Here is a 20,963-nt window from a genome sequence, read left to right on the forward strand (position 1 = left end):
TTTAATCGTACCAGCTCGTAATGGTCGAGGAACACCACCAACAAATATAGTTTTTCGTGGGTCAAGAGGCTGTGAACCATCCATCACAAAATCACTGTCACTGAGATTCCAAGGCCGAATCTGTACCTAGAAAGTATGCAAACCGAAATGTCTCATTCTCAATGCAGACAATTTATGGGGAAAAGAAGTTTAAAATTATTAAAGAGTATTTTATTTTTAAAAGCAATAATCTACACTATTACAAATCAATAAAACTGTAAAACTAGAAAAAAATTAAAAATAGCATATCCCAACTCTTTATTTTATTTTTAAGAGTAAACTAAACCAAGACGGAAAGTTCAACTTAATTGCCTATTATAAGCCAAATCACTAACATTGTCCTTAATTATTTATAAGTTAATTAGCTGTTTTTCAGCTTATTTGGGCCTGTATCCCACCCAATCCCCCAATATCCAAGTAATTTAAATTTAGCATGGTATCTGATGCTGATTAGTACATAGTGCTAAGTAAACTAGGATTGTGTGCCCAATCCTATGTCCAGGAAATGCAAACTACTCCTGATACTAATAAGTCTGCTGCATTATTTCAAAATAAAAATGTTAATGATATTTGCAGTCAACTTTTTTTATGATAAAACACTTCAGTGTATCTATTAGGTCAGTCAACCAAGAATCATGCACCTCATTTTAATTGTCTGCATTTATTAATTGTTACAAATGCGCACACTGAAGGTTATGCGTTGATAGTAGGGTATTCCCAATACGTACATCAACAAAGCCTTAAGGTCAGAGATCCCAAATTCAAATACCTATGAGGACTGGCAGGAAACACAAACAAGTCAAGTAGAAAGAGTCTAGGTCACAGGAACTCTGGGACAACCCCAAGACACCAAGAGGAGCTCCACAAATTACTGCTTGAGCTGAGCCCACTGACAACTCTATTCTGCACTGTACCCCATCACTAGGTGCTGGCTGAGTGACAATAAATTGTTGATCTGCCAGATTTGTCAAAACAGGCCAGTTGCTCCTATTCCTAAAGACTAAATTTTATGATAAAGAAAAACTTTTTCAAAAAGAAAAAACAATATGCAATGTACAGGATAGAAGGGCAAATTGGTTCTATTCTAAAGGATAGAATTGGGTAAAATTTTGATCAAACAGAGGGAGGAGACAGAAGGACATTCACAGGGGCTGGCTCCGTGGCTTAGTGGTTAAGTGCGTGCGCTCCGCTACTGGCAGCCCAGGTTCGGATCCCACATGCGCACTGACGCACCGCTTGTCCGGCCATGCTGAGGCGGCGTCCCACATACAGCAACTAGAAGGATGTGCAACTATGACATAATAACTATCTACTGTGGCTTTGGGGAGAGAAAGGGGGAAAAAAAAAAAAAAAGGAGGAGGATTGGCAATAGGTGTTAGCTCAGGGCCGGTCTTCCTCAGCAAAAAGAGGAGGATTGGCATGGATGTTAGCTCAGGGCTGATCTTCCTCAAAAAAAAAAAAAAAAGACATTCATATATTTGGGATTTGAGTTATATTATTCAGAGGAAATTCAGCTACTTCATCTTTATCAAATGCATTATCAAGTAAAGTCTTCTAAGAGTAAAGATTTACCAATATTTTAATTAACTAAAAATTCAATATCAAAATAATGTGCACAAGTATACAGAATATGTCAATGTTAGAAGCTTGACAACAACAAAACTTTACTTCAGTTCTACTTACAAATGTGTCAATTAACAGACACACCAAGATGCCTGTGGGTTTTTCAAATAGAGCAGAGAATGGAGGCAAAAATAAGAAGCTATTTTCATGCTAGACTACACTTACTGGCTTATCTTTGATAGTGGGACTTGATACACACAGATAGAGTTTTCCATCTTCTTCAATACACGCATCAATGAGAGCCTGAACAGAGCTTTCGTCTTGGAATAGCAGGAATGCATAGCCTGATAAAGAGGAAAAAAAGACTTACATGTTTTCCTAAATTTTTTTTGTAATTCTTCAAGAGAAAGGAAGCATAAACTAAAACTAAGGAAGGGAAAAGGAATTAAAAAAAATGAAAACTTAATATTCCTACCCAAAGTCCGATAATATCAACATTAAGTTCAGTTTTAGATCTTGAAACATTTTTTAGAGTATTTGAATTGAAAGTATATATCAGGTAGAAATTTTAAAGATGCTTTTTGGAAAAGATAAGTTTAACTATGGAAAATTTTACAATGAAGGTAATTTATGAAAAGGCTAAACACTAAACAATATAAGGACAAATTATACATGTATATTGAATCTTGAGAATTACCTTTAGGAGGAAAATAGGATTTGCTCTCCGCTTTATGAGGCCAATCCACAATCAGAGGGCCAAAGCGACGAAAACTAGCCGTGATCTCATCTAATGAATAACAGCAAAAGAGTAGATTAATATTTTTATGATTATTTTTTGGAAGTAGTTTAAAAAAAAACCAGTTTCAAATCTACTATTTACAACCACAGTACAAAGAACTTTCCCTGTATCCCCATCATCTAGATTTCCCAACTGATAATATTTTGCACATTTGCCTTCCCCCTCTTCCTTCTCTCTTCCCCTTCCTTCCTTCTAACTGTATGTATGCATAAATCAATCAATCAATCAGTCAATCAATCTATCTATCTATCTATCTGTCTTTTTCTGACATGACACTCTGTAACCACAAAACACAACTGTTGATACCTGCTCAAGGCAAGGTCACTTCCTTATATGTCACTACAGAACCCTCCCAATCAGGTAATCAACACTGATACAATATTACCACTCAATTCACAGACTCCATCCAAATTTCAAACGATCCCAAGTTTCTTTTTCCCTTTCTGATCCAGAATCCTATTCAGAACACATGCTGCATTTAATTGTCACGTCCCTAGGGCATCAGTCTTCTTCACTTTGGAACAGCTACTCATTCTTTCCCATCTTTTACATCCTTGACAGGCCATTCATTCTGCAGGATGACTCTCAGCCTCAGTCTGTACTCTGTTTCCTCATGATCAGACTCATTCTATGCATTTTAAACAGGAATACTGCCATCATATGCCATGTCATCCTGTCCTACCACTGGCATGTTAATTTAGACCACCTGGTCAAGCTGGCGTCTGCCTGGTTTCTCTATCAAAAAGAAACCATTTTCCCCTTTGTATTTGATTAGTATTTTGTGGGGGGATATTGTGTTATCCATCAATATCCTGTTCCCTCATCAGCCTTGGCATCCGTTGAAGACTCCTGCCTATATCAACTACCACAATGATAGTTGCCAAATGGTGATTACCCATTTCCATCATTCCTTCTACATTTACTAGTTAGTATCACACAATAAGGAAGAGTTTTCCCTTTTCCCCTCTTTATTTAGCCATGTATTTATTCATTTATATCAGTATAGACCTATTTCACTCAATAAGTTGTAATCTGAATCTCTCCTTATTTATTTTGATAAATTTATCCCCAAAATTGTCGCTGATTTGGCCAATGGGATGTCCCATGCCCTTCTGACCTATCCCCATCATTCTTAAAGTGCTTCCATACTTTCTGACCCAAGAAGATACTCCAGGCTTTCATCTGGTTCTTTCTCTGCTAGCCCTAGAGTCAGTCATTTTTTTTTTTCAAGAAGTCCTATTTCCTTTCAGTGACAAAAGATACTTAGAACTAAGACTTGGGTAATCCACATGCTCATTGCCAGTGGACATTTATTATTTCTAAGTCTTCTTACTGAACAAAGCTAGGAAGTACACGAATATACACACAACTATTTCTACATCTGTGTGTGTGTTTATCAAAGTAAGATCATATTGACACTTCCAATTCCAGTCCAACATTTCATGGTTTTTTCTAGCCTTCCCCCTTTCCATGTTCCTAAATTCTCCTCTCACTGTGAAACACGTAGCTCCCATTATCCTCAATATACAGATCTTCCTTGACTAACAATGGGGTTACGTCCCAATAAACCCATTGTAAGTTGAAACTACTCTAAGTCGAAAATGCATTTAGTACACCTCACCTATTGAACATCATAGCTTAGCCTAGCCCATCTTAAATGTGCTCAGAACTCTTACGTTAGCCTGCAGTTGGGCAAAATCATCTAACGCAAAGCCTATTTTATAATACAGTGTTGACTATCTCACGTAATTTATTGAATATGGTACTGACAGTGACAAACAGAATGGGTCTGTGGGTACAGACGGGTGTAAGTGTATCGATTGTTTACTCTCGTGATTGTGCAGCTGACTGGGAGCTGTGCAAGCTGCCGCTGCCCAGCATCACAAGAGAGGATTGTACCGCATGTTGCTAGCCCCGGAAAAGATCAAAATTCAAAATTCGAAGTACGGTTTCTACTGAATGCATATCACTTTCGCACCATTGTAAAGTCGAAAAAATTGTAAGTCGAACCATCATAAGTCAGGGACTGTCTGTATTTACTTACTTGTTCAATGTAACCAATCCTGCAGCTACCCTGGTAGCCTCCTCTACCTTCCACCTCTGCACCCCAGACCTTGTTGCCCTAATTTATTGGACATCACGCACACTGCTGCTGAGGCCTCTGAGCAGGCTCTCTCCACATACACACCTACACACACTCCCTCCACTTGGCACCCTCTCCCCACTCGACAATCTACTTCCTTGGACACCAGTATCTCTGAGCGTCGTGAGGAAGGAAAAGGAAGGGCACATGAGATGGGCAGGGAAGACCTGATCATATTTTACTAATAATTTAAATGATTCTAGTTATGCTGTGTTATCTATTTGGACAACTAATGAGTAGACTATGGGAAAATAAATTTCCAAGGAACTTCTGCAAAGAGTAAGTAAGCATGTGTAGGTAAGATCTGGGAGTAGTGCAGAACAGAGCAACAGAAAAGTGAGATGGGGAATATGTTCAAATTCCAGTCTGGTAGAACTGTTTTTGTCTCCTCCAGACTGTGAAACAGTACAGTCTGTTCTGCTATGATACCTCTTCCTACAGTGCCATTTCGTTCATGTGAGATTTTTAAAAAGGTGAATGATGTCAGTGTAACCTAGAAGTTGTACCGGTTTACCAACAATTTTTCCTAGGAATGGTGGGAATAGAATTATAACCTTCATCAGGAAAGGAAAAAACTCCCAGCTTGTCTGATGTGCAGGCAGCAGCCCTTCCAGCTCTACTATAAGAAAATTAAAAATGAGCACAGCAACCAGGGCTCTATTGCCAAAGACGTGTACTCCCCCCCTTGCTGGGCTCTTATCACCTGAGAGTTTGCTCAGGTGCTCAGAGGTCCACTTCCATCTGCGTTGCCTCCAAGCTTGCAGGCCACCATTTCTGCTCTGTTGTTTTTGTGCATTTTCAGTATTCCTTGAGGCAGCCTCTAACCGTGCTGAACTACTTGCCCGAACTGTCCAAGTTACCTCCAAGGTACTAATTCTCTTTTTGTTAGTGCTTCCAGTACAAAGTTCATTAGGTTCTAAATGATCTGCCTCTAATTCTATTTTCCCCATAAACTCTGTAATTTCTAGTGCACAATTCTGCAGAACACAATGTTATTCAGGAATACATATTTCACATTATAGTAGAAAGGCCTGCCTACCTAAATTGCTACTGAATTACCACCATAGTTGGTCTTGAGGGTAAAGCAAGATGACTAACACAATTCCCATTAATTTTGCTCAGTTTAAACCACCTCCTTTGCCAAACTGGTCAAACTTACCTTTGCCTCTAAGAATTTTAGGAACTGTATATTAAAGATTGATCAGTAATTTTCCAAAAAGATACAGACAGGCCGGCCCCGTGGCTTAGTGGTTAAGTGCGCGCACTCCGCTACTGACGGCCCGGGTTCGGATCCCAGGTATGCACTGACGCATCGCTTCTCTGGCCATGCAGAGGCCGCATCCCACAAACAGCAATTAGAAGGATGTGCAACTATGACATACAACTATCTACTGGGGCTTTGGGGGAGAAAAAAAAAAAAAGGAGGAGGATTGGCAATACATGTTAGCTCAGAGCCGGTCTTCCTCAGCAAAAAGAGGAGGATTGGCATGGATGTTAGCTCAGGGCTGATCTTCGTCACACACACACAAAAAAAGATACAGAATATCTAGGCCAGAAAAGGAGTTTATCCCAGGCGAGGTCAGATAAAATCCAGTCTTCTCTTTTTGTATGTAAGCATATAATTTACTCATCAAAGACCATTGGAGGCTCAGGAATCCCAAAGATTTAACCTTAAAGGGTCAAAAAAACTAGAATCCACAATACTAAGGAAAATGAGGATTCTAGCTAAAGAAAAAAGTGGACAACACTGTAACCAGATGGGCAGCCCAGGATGAACACTGCGAACACAAGGTATGATGCCCTCTGAGAACAGGAGGGAGACTTATTCAGTCTAGCCTGAAATTTCAGCATGGCTTTCTTCAAGACATTTTATCATAGACAAACAAACCTCTGTGTTTATTTCAATCTTTGGCTTTTTGAAACCATTTTTGTCTCAACCTTCCAAAAGACTGATCATCTTAAGGGAATGTAGTGGCTCAACAAGTTTAATCTCAGTCTAAATGGGAAGTTATTAAACTTTATTATTAGACCTTATAGATTTTTAGAGAAAACTCTTCTATTCTCCATAGCATTAATTAATTTCCATTTCCACTCAGGAAACCAAGACAAAAGAGATTAGGGGAGAAAGCAACCCAGGATTATGTGGTTACTATATGGTCTGCTATGTTGATTTTTATTAGGGTCACTTAGACCCACAGATGAATAAAATATTACTGGACAACTAGTCCTCTAAATCTTTGTGTGGCTGGCTCCTTATTCAGGTCTCAGTTCAAACATCATTTTTTCAAAGAGGATTTCCTTAACTACCTAATCTAAGAAGACTCCCTGCATCGCCCTATCACATCACTCTGTTTTCTTTTCAACACTTATTCTCTAATATTTTCTTGCATGTTTACATGTTTTGGAATCTGCCTTCCCCCCTAGAAGGTAAACTCTATGAGAGTAGGGACTTCCTATCTTGTTTACTACTGTAAACAAACCTAAGAACAGGGCATGGCATTTAGAAAGCATGTAAATATTTGAGAAGTGAAAAAACACTCTCAAAATTATATAACTCTTAAGATTCCCTACAACTCTAGGCTATACTTTGCAAAAATTCATGCTTAATCTAAGATTTCAAGCTTTTAAACTATTACATTTATGGAGCACTCATAAAAGGTAGAAAAGAAACAGGAAGATACATAATTGAATTTGGCCAAGGCAACACACACAGACAGAAATGTAGTTAGCATTAATCTTTGCCCATGACAGAATCCTTGAGATGTTTTCCCAGTGACGTTTACCCTTTTTCATTTTGTCCAATCACTTGCTTCAGCAAGTTCCCAAAGTCCTGCTCCTCTTCCTTCTGTGAACTAATCTTATATGCTAGGATAGGAAGATATGACAAGAGAACAACACAATCAAAACTAAACACCTGGAGCAGATAAGATTGTTATTACAATAACAGCAACCACTATCTCTGAGTTACCTACTATGCGCCACAGCCTGGGCACAGCGCTATAAACAGTTCTTTCTAAATATACCTTCATCGATGTCAGGAGGTAATCCGCCCACAAACACCTTGCGAGAATATCGTTCCACTCTTTCTCCATTCTGGTGAGTGAAGCAGTGAGGCGAACCCAGGCCACTATGAAGAGGTTGATCCCCACGGCCATCATCCAAGAATCCATCTTCCATTGGAAACAGTGAAGACTGACCTGGAATAGACAGCAGGAAAAAAAGCTAACAGAAAATGTTCTTTGCCACTGGTTATCTTGCACAAAAACAAGGAAAACAGCAGATTCAATAAAACTGCTGCTTTTCTTTTTCTCACTGAATAACAAATAGGATCACTTAGATACGCTCTTGAATTCCCATCAACTTAAAGGTCCAATTAAGTCAGGAGAAAGCACATGGTTAAAGAGAGGGCTGCTCAACTATCCCACTGGGATCCGGAAACATCAGTGAGCTGCAATGGAAGCACAGCAGGAGAGAGCATGCTCTTGAAGGCAGGTGGCAGCACACTGCCTTGGCAAGGCCCCACGGCCCCTGGCAACCTAGACATGCACACTAAGTATTAAATTGACTATCAGATGCTAGATCACTTAAATTTCTTTAAAACATCAAATGATATAGCCTGCACAATTACCTCTAAGAATATCCTTAAAATGAACAAGTCGATTTTTAAAGTGAGCACTCAGCTTAGTTTACCTTAACTAACGGGATATAATCAAAACCCACTTAATGCTGTTATCCAAATTCATTGTCTAGTCTTATAGAATTTAAGATTTTTAGGCATGTTAAAGATATATTTTCTTTTAGTTGAGTAATTATCAGCTGCTACACGTGCTATCTAATTCAAAAAACAAGTCATTAAGCTTGCTGTTTGAAAATCATATCATATCGATTAGCAGAAAAGACCAGAGATGCCAATGCAGTTAACATTCTTCCCATATTTAACTGACAGCAAAATACAAAGTTTTAAATCATAAGCAAAACACGGAGCCACAAGTAACTGCAGAATCTCTCAAGTACTGTTTTGTCACTTTTCAGGCTGCCAATTTACTTCTAGGTACTACATAAGGAATTTGTTAATGGATCCTGCAGAAACGTATCTTAAGAGTTCTTCCTTTATTGAAACATTCCAATGTCCTTTTGTTGCCACGCTTGTCTTCCTTTCAGCTTTCATTACTAAACACAAATAACAACAGTATATTTGTTATAAATTTATCCTATAAAACCACAGCTCAAAAGAGTTATATAATGAAGATAAAAAATAACTATGAAATTGGAGGTTATTTCCTGAATGATCTTCAAAAATCACTTACATTTTAAAGCTGAGTTATTTAACTAACTTTCTTGTAAAAAGGCAAAACTATTACAGGTGGCAAAGATAAGGTTTATTCAGGCACCTCTAGGAAATGATTCTTAAAAATTCTCTAAAATTTCTAGAGCTTTTCCCCCCAATGTTTGAAATTTATAGAATTAGTCATTTATTTACTAATCTCACTTTAAACCAAATATATTATGCTGACTTAGTTAAAAAATGTAGACATAAGGTATTCAAGTATAATTGAACCTCCAATATACTATAATCAGGTATTTTGAGACTAGTCAGATTATATTTTCCTTTTTACAGATTCTTAATTTTTTTCTCCTAAGAAATACTTTTTGGAAGGGAAAAAAAGGAAACAAATCTTCAGATGTAAATGAGTTTAAAATATAATATAGGGAAATTATTTTGATTGAAATCTAAATCCTACCATTCTGACTCCTTCAAATTAGAGTGTCTATATTGTTAACTATCACACATAAAGTATGTAGGGATCATTCCCCCTGTCCCCTTCCCCACAAGGGTTAGAAACTGAGCAAGCTTGGGTCCTCTCCAAATAAAACTGATAACATTCAAAAGTTAGAAACAATAATGTTACCTCTCCTGCGCCCATAAGTCCTTGCTGCATGTCAAATGAGAAAAAAAACAACCTTTCAAACATTGTCAAAAGAATCAAGTGTGATTTTATCTATCAGCTTTTGAAATTGAAAAAAATTGGCTATATATAATTTTGTCTCAAAAACAAATAATTTGGACGGTGAGAGGTCAATTTAATGCATTCTTTCTTTTTTTTAAGTTCTTCAAGGATACTGTAAGCTGTATTAGTTGTTTTAAGGGAAGCTTTTTGCTGTAACTGTCACCCTGGGTCCAAACTAGTATGAAACTAAGGGAATATGTTATGTAACATGATCTAAACCAACTACCACCATATTAATCTTATTTTCCCTCAGAATTCCCTGCTAACTAGCAATTCAGTAAATACTACAATATTTAATTCATGGCTTTTTCACCACTACAGGATAAACAGCAATTTTATACTCTCAATTAATCCCTAATAAAGAATATTATAACAAATGAAATCTTTAGGCAATTTATAAAACTTCTTTTAGCCAAAGGTTTCTTATCTCTAATCTAATCTTCTACTATGTCCCAAAGGTTGAAAAGTAAAAGGTTTGGCATTTTATCACCAAGTAGGTTGCAGCCAAGAAGAGAAGAAAAGTATACAATACACTTATATAATTATATGTATTTTCCTGAATACTCAGGAAATAGCAGTATAAACTTTAAATCAGGAAACTTTTGAGAAAAATCTTCCCTGAAATAAATTGGCACTTAGAAGCTGAGATTGCCCAAATACCTGAATTCTATTCAACAAACATTTCCTGAATGCCTTATCTTGTTAGGCACTATGGATAAATAGCACATGGCCCTGACTACACGGCTATAGAAGCAAATAACGATAATGCAGCATGCCTAATGCTATAACAGTTATGTGTCAGGTGCAACAGGAACAGAGGAGGAGCAGCAACGGGTTCTGATTAAAGAGTCAGAGAGAGGGAGGGGTAGCATTTGAGATGGACCTTAAAGGAAGAACAGAGAAAAGGCATTGCAGCCTGGGAATGCTGCAAATACGGATGCTGTAATGTTCAGGGAAAGGTGCCCAGAACAGAAGCATATGGAACAAGTTGGGTCTTGGCTGGAGATCAGGTTTAAATAGGAAACTGGGGTCAGTTTTCAAATTAGAAGGTGTAGCATCTTTAAGAAGTCATTACACTAACTGGTCAGGGTTTTAATTCTTAGCCCAATAGATAAATGCTAAATAAGCACAACTCAGTTATAACTGAGTTATAAATATAACTTAGAAGTACCATGTGCGTATTTCCCAAAATGAAATTACGTCTGATACCAAAATACATTTCTAGCATTACTAGATAACATTGGGTTCTACCAAAGTACTTGAGCAAAAATGGATTAAAACAACATAAAATCTCCTTCAGCCGTTAGGTTTCCACTTTAATAGGTCTTAAGTTTGGGGAAGGGAAGGGTATTTTCTGTCAACCTGACAAAGGTTAGAAAGACAAAGATATCACAAAAGCAGATGCTTGTTTAAAACATTCTATTCATACAACTGCTTCAAAGACAAGGGAGTCTGGGGAAACAAATGATTTGAAAATCTTGGTTCCGTCAATCTTAAAAAGTTGTTTGATGCTGCTTGGACTTCTGAGAAAACAGATACTTGAAAAGAGTAGGCTTTTAAAAGCTATAAAATTAACATAACTCTCATAGCTTCCATTATTTCAAAAATAAATATAGTTTCAGGAACAGTAAAGGCTATAGATCAAAAGCAAAAATCAAATACTCTCAAAGTCTTCAAATGTGTACTTTCAAACTTTGATTTTTGTGCCAAAAAATTAAGCTGGTTAATAAAAAAGAATTCATGGTTAAAGTCTGAGATTAAATTTTGAAAAATTTTTAGAAACATTTTCTCACATTAAGGGAAAATACATTATAGGTGTACAATGCTTATAACTATAAAAACTGCCCAATCAAATAGGGAAATTAAAACAAATTAGTACCGAAAAAATAAAAACAATGACATTCTGGAGCACAGAAAATGGAAATGTTTAAATTTTTGATTTCCACTTACTATAATGCTGGTAATACTATACATTATTTTAAATGTGGATTTTGACATATGACATATATACAGCAAAGTACACAAATCCTAAGTGTACAGTTCAATGAATTTTCCATAATGTTAACACACCTATGTAACCAGAACCCAAATAATAACACAATGGTAAATGCTGCCACTTCATCCTATGTATGAAAGACATACTAAGTAATTTTTCTCACCTATTTCAAATTATACTTAGTGCAAATATATTATGATGAAATACTTGTAACACAGATCCTCACCACTTTCCTGAGGAAAATGTCAGACAGATTTCTGATCTCATGATTATTAAGTGCTGCATATTATTTGATGTTTCTGAAACATCCCAGGAAGTGGCAAGTAAAAACAAAATCACTTTCAATATGTTTAAAGAAATTTATATTTTGGAAAACTTCTAGCTAAGTCAGCTGAAATAAACTCTGCTCAGAATATTTCTTTAATTACAGAAGAGTACACTTTTAAAAGATTTAAAAAATGCATGTTATTATTGAATAAAAATCTTCTAGTCCCCAGAGTTAAAATGAATACTATTCTACTTTTATTTTTATTTCTTAGTTTTGATTTATAAAGTACTCAATAATTTAATGTTCAGTACTAATATGATTCAAGAATGTTCTAAATGGGCTGGAAACAGTATGGCTATAAATTTTTGTAACTACTGGATGCATGTTGTTATTAGATCTATTGATAAATAATTTATTTCCAAAATATCTTTACAGTATTGCTTACAAACGCCCTATATTCATCATTAAATGATGAATATTCCCCTAGTAAATATTCCCCTAGTCTGGGATGCTAGATGTACAAAGAAAGTACAGAAAGACTTATCACATTTTTTTCAACATTACATATATATTTCATTATAAAAATGAAAATATTATTTATCTCAAACAGTATTTTTTTCTCATTTGTTGTAACATTTGTTATAGTCAAAAAAGAAACAAAGTAGCCACAATAGTGATACATTCATAAGAAGAAATACCTAGTATGCAGCCATTTAAAAAACGGGGCACATGTTCACCAGCTGATAGTAAAACTAAGAGGTAGTTTGTACAAGGTGCCTGTCTATTGTATGTTTCTTATTGTGTAAATTTAAAAATAAAGAAAATATAAATAGATATGTGGGAATATGCATATATCTTTTTTCTAGAAACCACAAGAACCTTTGGGGAGAGGAACTGGGATGGGGAAAGAAAGAAGGATTTCACGTCTTATTTTACCCCTTTCTGTACTATTTAAATTAATTATTATTGTGTACACTATATTACTACATTCGTTAATGGTCCCTTTTTGGTTTTATTCTTGGTACTTACACTAAAAATAAACAAATGATATATTTAAAAAAAAAGTATCCTTCCTACATGAGGGCATCTAATTGATTCTGTAAAGAATAGGACTTTAGGCCATGAGGGATAAAATATTACTAGGTTTTAGTAGGCAATGAAAGATTGATCCTATTCAGGCTACTCTGGCCTACCTCCAGCTCTCCGTCTACCTCTCATTGCCCCCATATTGAGAAAACAGATAGCAGTGCTATTTGGAAAAACAAGGGAAGAGGGCTCAGGTTAAAAGATGTTATCAAATAACTGATTTTTCCAGTAGGACTGAAAAAAAAAATGTTTGTGGGGAATTAGTCAAATTAGTAAATTAGTTAAAAAGATACAAATCAAAAGCTGGAAGCTAAAAGGAGTTAATCTGTTAACAAAAGAATAAACACGGTTGAACCAAAAAAGAGATAATCATCACAAAGACCAAGGCATACAATTCAACAAAGATGCAAAAGACTCATTTTAAATGATTTTGTAAATCAACCCCTAATTTCATGGACTCATTGTCACAAAATTATTTTAGATATATGCTTAATAGTTAGAATTTTCTAGGTCACATTGGCTTGTGTTGATATTAACTTGTTGGTACAGCAATATTAAAAGAATGTTGATAAGATATAATAAAGATATGAGACTGTTATTTGTAAAAAGCTATCTTAAAGGATGGCAGAGAATGTATCTCTAGTTTCTGTATATCCTAAACCCTCAGATTCTTATTTATAAAAACGGAGAGCTGATGAGAGAATAGCAAAAGATATCATATGTATATATGATGGTCAGGCAGTCAGATGCTCAGTAAACAATAATTTTCTCCCTTCCTAAAAAGTAAACTCATATGGTTAGGTTGGTCTTCAACAATTACTCTCAGCTTTTCATTACTGTTCTAAGGTTAACAATTGTAGAGCACTTTAGAATTTACAATATGTTTTCACATTATCTTTTTCACAAAGGGATCTTTCCTCATGCTGCTTACTGTATCAACTAGAACCATATTATATACATTTTCACTAAGTGACTACAATCTACATTTCTTCTGAGTAAATTAAACCCTCCCTTTTTATAGGTTTCTGCCCTATTCCCCTTCAGCAAACAATCTTCCTCCTTTCATTTCAAAGAATTATAATTAAGAGATGCTGTCCTGTGCTAACCTTTAAAAGATATCTGACTAATCTCCTCTTCTGGGACAAGCAAATATTTCACTTGATGCTGCTAAGTGAAAGACAGCCGCAGAGGAAACGAAATATATACATGCATTTGTTGAAATCTAATATATTTTGTAGTTGATCTATAACTTTCCCTGCCACAAGGTTCATTTTTGAAGCAGCTAATCCTAAGGGCTAAAGCAGTGGAATGAAGCTGGGGAAAACAGTACCATGCAAAAGCACTTTTACATACAGGTGGTGGTGGTTGCATGTTAGTTTTCTTGGGCAAAATAAAGCTTTAAGCTGGGTAAAAGAAAAATTAATCTTTTAATCCGATGTCTATCTCAGAGCTAAATCAAGACATACCAGAGGAACTGGAGGTAAGTCTGGACTATGCTTAGCACTCTTCTCTGACTTTGCTGAGAAACTGAGTAAGTTTCAGGCTTGTTTTTCATAACGATAACATGGATATTCTAACTATATTCCTATTACATAAGATTAACCAGGAAAAAGTATCTGTTATGGGATGACTTGTGGCCCCTCCTCAAAATTTATGTGCTGAAGTCCTAACCTCCAGAACCTCAGAATGTGACTGTATTTGGAAACAGGGTCTTTAAAGAGGTGATTAAGGTTAAATGAGGTCACTGGGATGAGTCCTAATCCATATGACTGATGTCCTTATAAGAAGAGATTAGGATACAGGCATGCACAGAGGGAAACCCATGTGAAGACATAAAGAGAAGACAGCCCTCTACAAGCTAAAGAGAGAGGCCTCAGAAGAAGTCAATACTGCTGACATCTTCATCTCAGACTTCCAGCCTCCAGGACTGGAAATAAATTTCTGTTTAAGCTGCCCAGTCTGTGGTACTTGTTATGGCAGCCCCAGCAAACTAATACAGTATCCAAAAAGTAGCTAGAAGGTTTGGGGTTTTTATACATTTAAAATCCAAGGATTTCCCCCCAAGAATGCCCCTCAAAAAAATCTCCACAACTAACAACACAGCAATAAATTGAATAATTCCCTAAAATGTGCACTACATTCTTAGCACAGCTATCAAATTATTATTTGTTGCATTATACTGGCAATGTCTTTTAAAAGTCACGAGCGTTCCATGAAGGTCACTATATAGTGTGAAAACTACTGATTGAGCATGGCCAAGGGAAAAAAAAAAAGTAATTTGATGCACTGGATGAGTAAGTCCTTTTTATCTTTGTACATGCAAATTCCAATATTTTCCAATATAAACTGCTGAAGCTGGTAGACTACTCTGAACCTTTTTTATTTTTATTTACCTAGGATTTAAACCCCACTTCTTTCAAAAAAGCTTTGAGATTGCCTGAAAATTTCAAAACAAGTTATACAATAAAAATCATAGTCAAAATTCAAATGTTCATACGAGAAAGAGAGTAAACAGCCCTTTCATATTTTTATCCAAACAAAACAAGAAATGGCTTTTTAGAGGCTTGGAAGAAAAAGCTCTGCAAGTTACAGTTGAAACAAAGTAGAGTAGCTATATAAAAGCCTGAATAGACTGTATATGATGGACAGGAAAGAAGAGCTCCTTATAGTTCCTAAAAGTCTTAAAATTGAATAATGAATATAAAGCAACACAATGTATTAGGCTTTTGTTTTCAGTTTTAAGAAAAGGCTGCATATAAGATGCGAAGGGACTGCATTTAAAAGTGAATATAGTACGGTTTAGGTTATCTATCTTAATAGACAAAGAAAGCATGTTCAACTCTAAAGACAATTTTTACAAACTCATCTTAATCCCTTGTTTTGTGTTTTTTTCTGTCATAAATCTTTAGCACTATTATTCCTAACCAAAAAAAACGACATTCTAATTATTTTAATTTGACTAGGTGCCAGGTGCTATGCTAAATGATTTACACGCATTTAACCTTCACCACTACCCTATGAGATGGGTAGTATTTGTGATTTTTGTGTTTATCTTCATTAAGCACAATGAATGCATTATCCTACATTTGTATTACGGGTACCCCCAAAACCTGAGCTAAAGTGAGAACAAAGCTACTAAGGACCAGTATATGAATGAGATCAATTTCTCTACAGAAGCAATCCACCACAGAAGATGTTTCATAAATTTGACTGAAGAGAATGCTAATGCCTACGCCTAAATCACGGTGACTAAGGAATTGTCTCAACATTCCTCCACCCCTACCTTGCTTTAATTTCATGATTTTTAAGCAATCTTCTATAATCTGGACTTTGCTATTGGAGAGAGAATGGTTCTATCAGTCAACTCCAGCATCTGGTCTACCTAGAAGTTTTACTCCTCATTATAAATGTATAATTTGGCATCTGGTCCTAGTTGCTTGGTTATTAAGAACGAACAGTTGATCAAATCGGCCAAAATCTAGTTCTGCAACTCTGCAAAGCTGAATACTAGATCTGAGAGCATGGCAGCCATAACCCCACACTCTGGATCTTGCTTGAGAAGCCAGTAAGTTTCCCCCCTTTGACATCTCTTGTTCTTTCTTTATCTTCCTGTCTTTCAGTTTGAGACAATATTAACCTCAGCTAGTACTTTTATAAAATACAAAATTTCCATGTATGCAACAGTAAAAACCATCTAGTCCCCTTCTAGAATCTATGGATCAGTAAAATTTCAAAACATAAAAATTTGGTGGGGGAGGGCCGGCCCCAGGGCCCGGTAGTTAAGTTGGGTGCCCTCCACTTCAGCAGCCTGAGTTCCATTCCTGGGCACAAACTTGCACTCGTTGACGGCCATGCTGTGGCAGCAACGCACATATAAAAAATGGAGGAAGACTGGCACAGATGTTAGCTCAGGGCGAATCTTCCTCAAGCAAAAAGAGGAAGATTGGCAATGGATGTTAGCTTAGGGTGAATCTTTCCCAACAAAAAAAAATAATGGGGGGGGGGGGGAGTTTATTTTTTCTTTGCCAAGCAAAGATCATTAAAAAATAATCTTTTCATTAAAAAAAGGATACTAACGGGGAAAAAAGAATAGACAATCTCATAATAATAGACTATACAAAAATTTAAGTTAATTTAAGGAAAACCTACTAGAGAGTATTTATTTTTCTCACCTCAAGAAAGATGGACCCCAGGGGCAACTGAACTAATTTAGCGACTTCATGAGGAAACTGAGACAAAGAAGAGTTGATCACTTTGCCTAAGACCCCACAGCAGTATCTCAAATCTTGGTTCACTGCAATTTCCAGCACACAGACCTGACTAGAACTCGTTCCACAGGAAAAGCTAAAACCATGCTACAATGGCAACCCTTATATTATTCCCCCTTATCCTGATGCCACTGTCACTACTGGGTTTGGTTTGCAGTCTATACACATTTATGCTGAAATATTATATTTTGGCATTATTTCTGGCAGCTGTAGCATGAAGAGAACAAAGTCTGACGAACAAGTGAGGTTTTTATAAACTGTATAGTCTCTAGAGGATCTAATGCACTCAGCAACTCTCATAAATCAAATTTCCTTCTAACTCTCCCTGGCTCAACAATCCTATATTCTAGAGAAACAAAGATTTCAAACACTAATCAAAAAGAGATCATCATAAAAATAATTTTTAATTCCCCATTCACAATATACCATAGACAAAGAATAGAAGGTTTTTTGGTTTTGCTTGGTTTTTGGAATGATGAGAATATAGCTATTCAGCCAAGAACACTTCTTAGAAGTGGTGAGACTTAAAATGAGTTTTGGCAAATGGAAAGCATCATGAACACAGAAATCTGAAATCCATATTCAATAGTAAATGAATAGAAAAGAAGTAAACAAGACCTCTGTATTCCACCCCATCATTTTAAACTACAGTAGTATAAAACAGACACTTTTTGATTCTTTAATTCCTTCTGTGAGTAGATGTCCCCTCTTTCCCTGTGAACTTTAGTTTGCTTCAGCATATGCTCATAAAAAGAGAACTCAACGGCACAATGGTAATGTTTAGAACAGGCAAGGAAAATTTACCAAAGGCACTCTAAAGGCCAATAAAACTTCATTTTTCTTATTCTCATCAGACAGCAAACAGTGAACGACCTTGCCCTTTGCAATGTCAGGCCCTGTGGTCTTAGGCTGTCTTTCTGGTTTTAGATCTCTGATTATTCTCCCCTTTTCCTGGAACATTTTTTGAACTACATGGAAATGGTTTTTATGTTGACATTTCAAAGGTCACTCCACAGAAGCTAATGTTAGATTAAAGCCATCCTTATCATTATGGGAGTCTCATTTTTCTCACTGTCACCAATTTCAAGACAGAATCAGCTGGCTTTCAAAGTTTAAAAAAGTTCCTGCCACAATTTGGAGGAAAAATAATTATTCATAAAATAGCTGACATATTAAAAGCAACTTGTAATTACCATTACAGAACAAACTAATGTCATTTCCCCACTTGTTGAAGCACAGCTCCTGTATTTTCTCACCTAGCACTAACGTGTCTCAGTTTTGTGAACTTCACTAGGGTAAATCAACGATCACTTACCATTAATAAGCAGAGAGCTATCGGATCCTGGATATGAATAGTTTAGACGACCTGAAGGTAAAAGAAGGCCGTTACTAAATTTATTTTTTTCATAGATGGTTTAAACGTATTCAATAACAAAGCTGAATCAATCGCTTTAATAGGTAAGGTATTTATAAAAAGATATATTATGGGATAAAACTTTGCTGTTTTAATGAACACAATGAGTCAGAGGACATATCAACTAGCATGTTCACAAACATTCAAAAAGGGAAAGTTTGAAAGTGGGAAAATAAAATATTCCTCATATTTAACTATTTAATCATTCTAATTTCCAAATCCCCATACAAAGTAATTTTCTTTATAACATTATGTTCTCATACTAACTCACAATAACAATCTTCACATTTTTTTGCCCCATAAATGTGAAAAATGTTTTTCAGGTGTGTAGTTTTTTTGTTGTTTTTTAAACACATGTAATTAGCAGCAGTATTTTTCTATATGATTTATAACTGAAGTGCCAGGCTTATGCCCACGTGCACAGACACACTAATGGGTTTAAATTCACATTCTGGGAGAAAAGGACAGAAGGTAAAGAAAAACATATCATTGTGTTTCACATGACAGAAAATATCAAAGCACACAGCACAATGCCCAGAGCACAGCAGGCACTCAATAAATGCTGGGTTAGTTTCCTCTTCAAATTTTGAAGTGGTTCAAAATCTAGTTTTGAACCTAAAATAGGCACTCAAGATACCCACCAAAAAAGAATTTGTGAAGGTACGAAAATTTTTGGAGGATGTGCCATCTTCCAAATTGGCAGCCACAAATAAAGGGGGGAATAGCACTGAGATTTCTCCATTTACAAGGAATTAGTTTCTGTTTTGGAAGAATGTCTCCAGGTAAGTTAAGGTATAGAGACCACATACCATGTATCTACTTCTGAATGCATACAATGTACCTAGTTCTATGCTTTAAGTTATAAAAATCGTCACGGCAACATTTTTAAGTCTCCATATTCCACATGCCCATCTACACCCACCTTCATAAGAACAATGAAGGACCCTCAACAATGGGATGGATAGGGGAACTTAATTGTTAATTATCTACCAGAGTCCAGCACTCTATAAATCAGGAGAAGTGTGAGAATTTAAAATTGACTCAGAATGATAAACATTCCATTAGGAAACAGCAGTCTAACCTACAATCCCACAGAATCATAGCAGACTCTCCAAGGCTATGAAAAAGTGGGTAAGCAGAGGTTCTCCAATGCCCTGAGGCTGGCACAAGCCTTCCAAGATGCCAAGAAGACTCCACCTAGCTCCACAGAACACTATGGGAACCAGAACTAATACGGGGTCCTATCAATCCAGCAGCCATATATTTAGAACTCTTTAGAAAGGAAACTTGGACCTCAACTATTCTTCAATTTCTCAAAATTCTGCTTTTTTGAAATAGTCTTCAAAGAAATGAACTCATGCCATGTAAAGAGAAAATTGTTCTCTATAGCTTATAGCTTTAATTAATCCATATCCACAACTTGGAGTCTAATATGAAAAAAAATCTGAACTTAATAATTTTCCTACAATTGAAAACCAAATACAAGGATTGTTTTTATTATTGTTGCTAATTGTTCCAACTAAAATTTCAGCTTGTTCCTATTCAAGGAGTGGAGGTAGGGATGGAGGTGGGGAAGGAGGAGGTGAAAATTAATTTTAGTATTTCAATTTCTTCCCCAAAATCGGCTTCATTATTTAATGCTAATGTACATAGCCAAGTATCCAAATTCAGTGAATTCCATCTGAACTGCTTTAACTACGAGCCTGGATCGTATGACCTCTCCCAAGTATACTTTTAAAAAAGCATAGACTCGAGCTGCTAGAATAAGAACGTGACCTTAACTGTCAACAACTTAGGAGGGGTAAGTACTGTTTCTGAATCAGTTAACTCAAAGTAGTAGCTGATTTTCTGTGATGGAGCATATGTATCAATTTGATAGCTGTAAAGCCCTCCAGTCAATGAACTAACAGATCTATCACACCTACCGTTTTTATTTATCATAAAACATTTTTTTTAAAAACATGATATAAATCCATAGAGAAACAAAAATATTTTACTATATTAATCGAAGTTAAGAGGAAATGTTTTGTTATTTCCAAGAAGATATTCAATTTTTTTTAATGCTAACATTCCACTCGAAACCAAGGCTCTTCCATATGAACTATAATGCCTCTTATTTTGATGCCAAGAAGGGATAATTAACAACAAGAATTCAAAAAATAAGTTACCAAACTGGCTGGCCCAGTTTAACAGATCAAGTTCCACCTTAATCAGAAACTCATTTTGTGGGTACCTTTTAAGGAGAGAGATATAAGAAGAATGTTTCAACTGGACAGGCACAAAAATGTCCCTTAACTCAGTTCTCAGAGTTTGCCTCAAAACACAGATCCTAAAGTGATCTCACCCTCCACCCCCAAGGTAGGTAACCTTGGATACTT

The 20,963-nt window shown here is 36.1% G+C and overlaps 1 protein-coding gene across 4 annotated transcripts in view; it reads right to left on the reverse strand.

Annotated features, from left to right (window-relative positions):
* CPEB4 (cytoplasmic polyadenylation element binding protein 4) overlaps positions 1-20,963 on the reverse strand; it is a 63,008-nt gene that overhangs the window by 8,248 nt on the left and 33,797 nt on the right. For 3 of the 4 annotated variants that reach the window (XM_087429400.1, XM_087429402.1, XM_087429401.1), the window contains exons 3-7: positions 18,487-18,537; positions 7,568-7,741; positions 2,300-2,389; positions 1,828-1,946; positions 12-126 (exon numbers count right to left, since the gene is read on the reverse strand). In XM_087429400.1, the coding sequence (XP_087285526.1) occupies positions 12-126; positions 1,828-1,946; positions 2,300-2,389; positions 7,568-7,741; positions 18,487-18,537 (549 nt within the window). The remainder of the gene's footprint in view (positions 1-11; positions 127-1,827; positions 1,947-2,299; positions 2,390-7,567; positions 7,742-18,486; positions 18,538-20,963) is intronic. The other variant, XM_014786098.2, reaches the window with a different exon arrangement.

The sequence above is a fragment of the Ceratotherium simum genome, chromosome 4 (genome assembly GCF_057802395.1).
Source record: "Ceratotherium simum simum isolate JZ-2026a chromosome 4, ASM5780239v1, whole genome shotgun sequence".
Taxonomy (NCBI): Eukaryota; Metazoa; Chordata; class Mammalia; order Perissodactyla; family Rhinocerotidae; genus Ceratotherium; species Ceratotherium simum.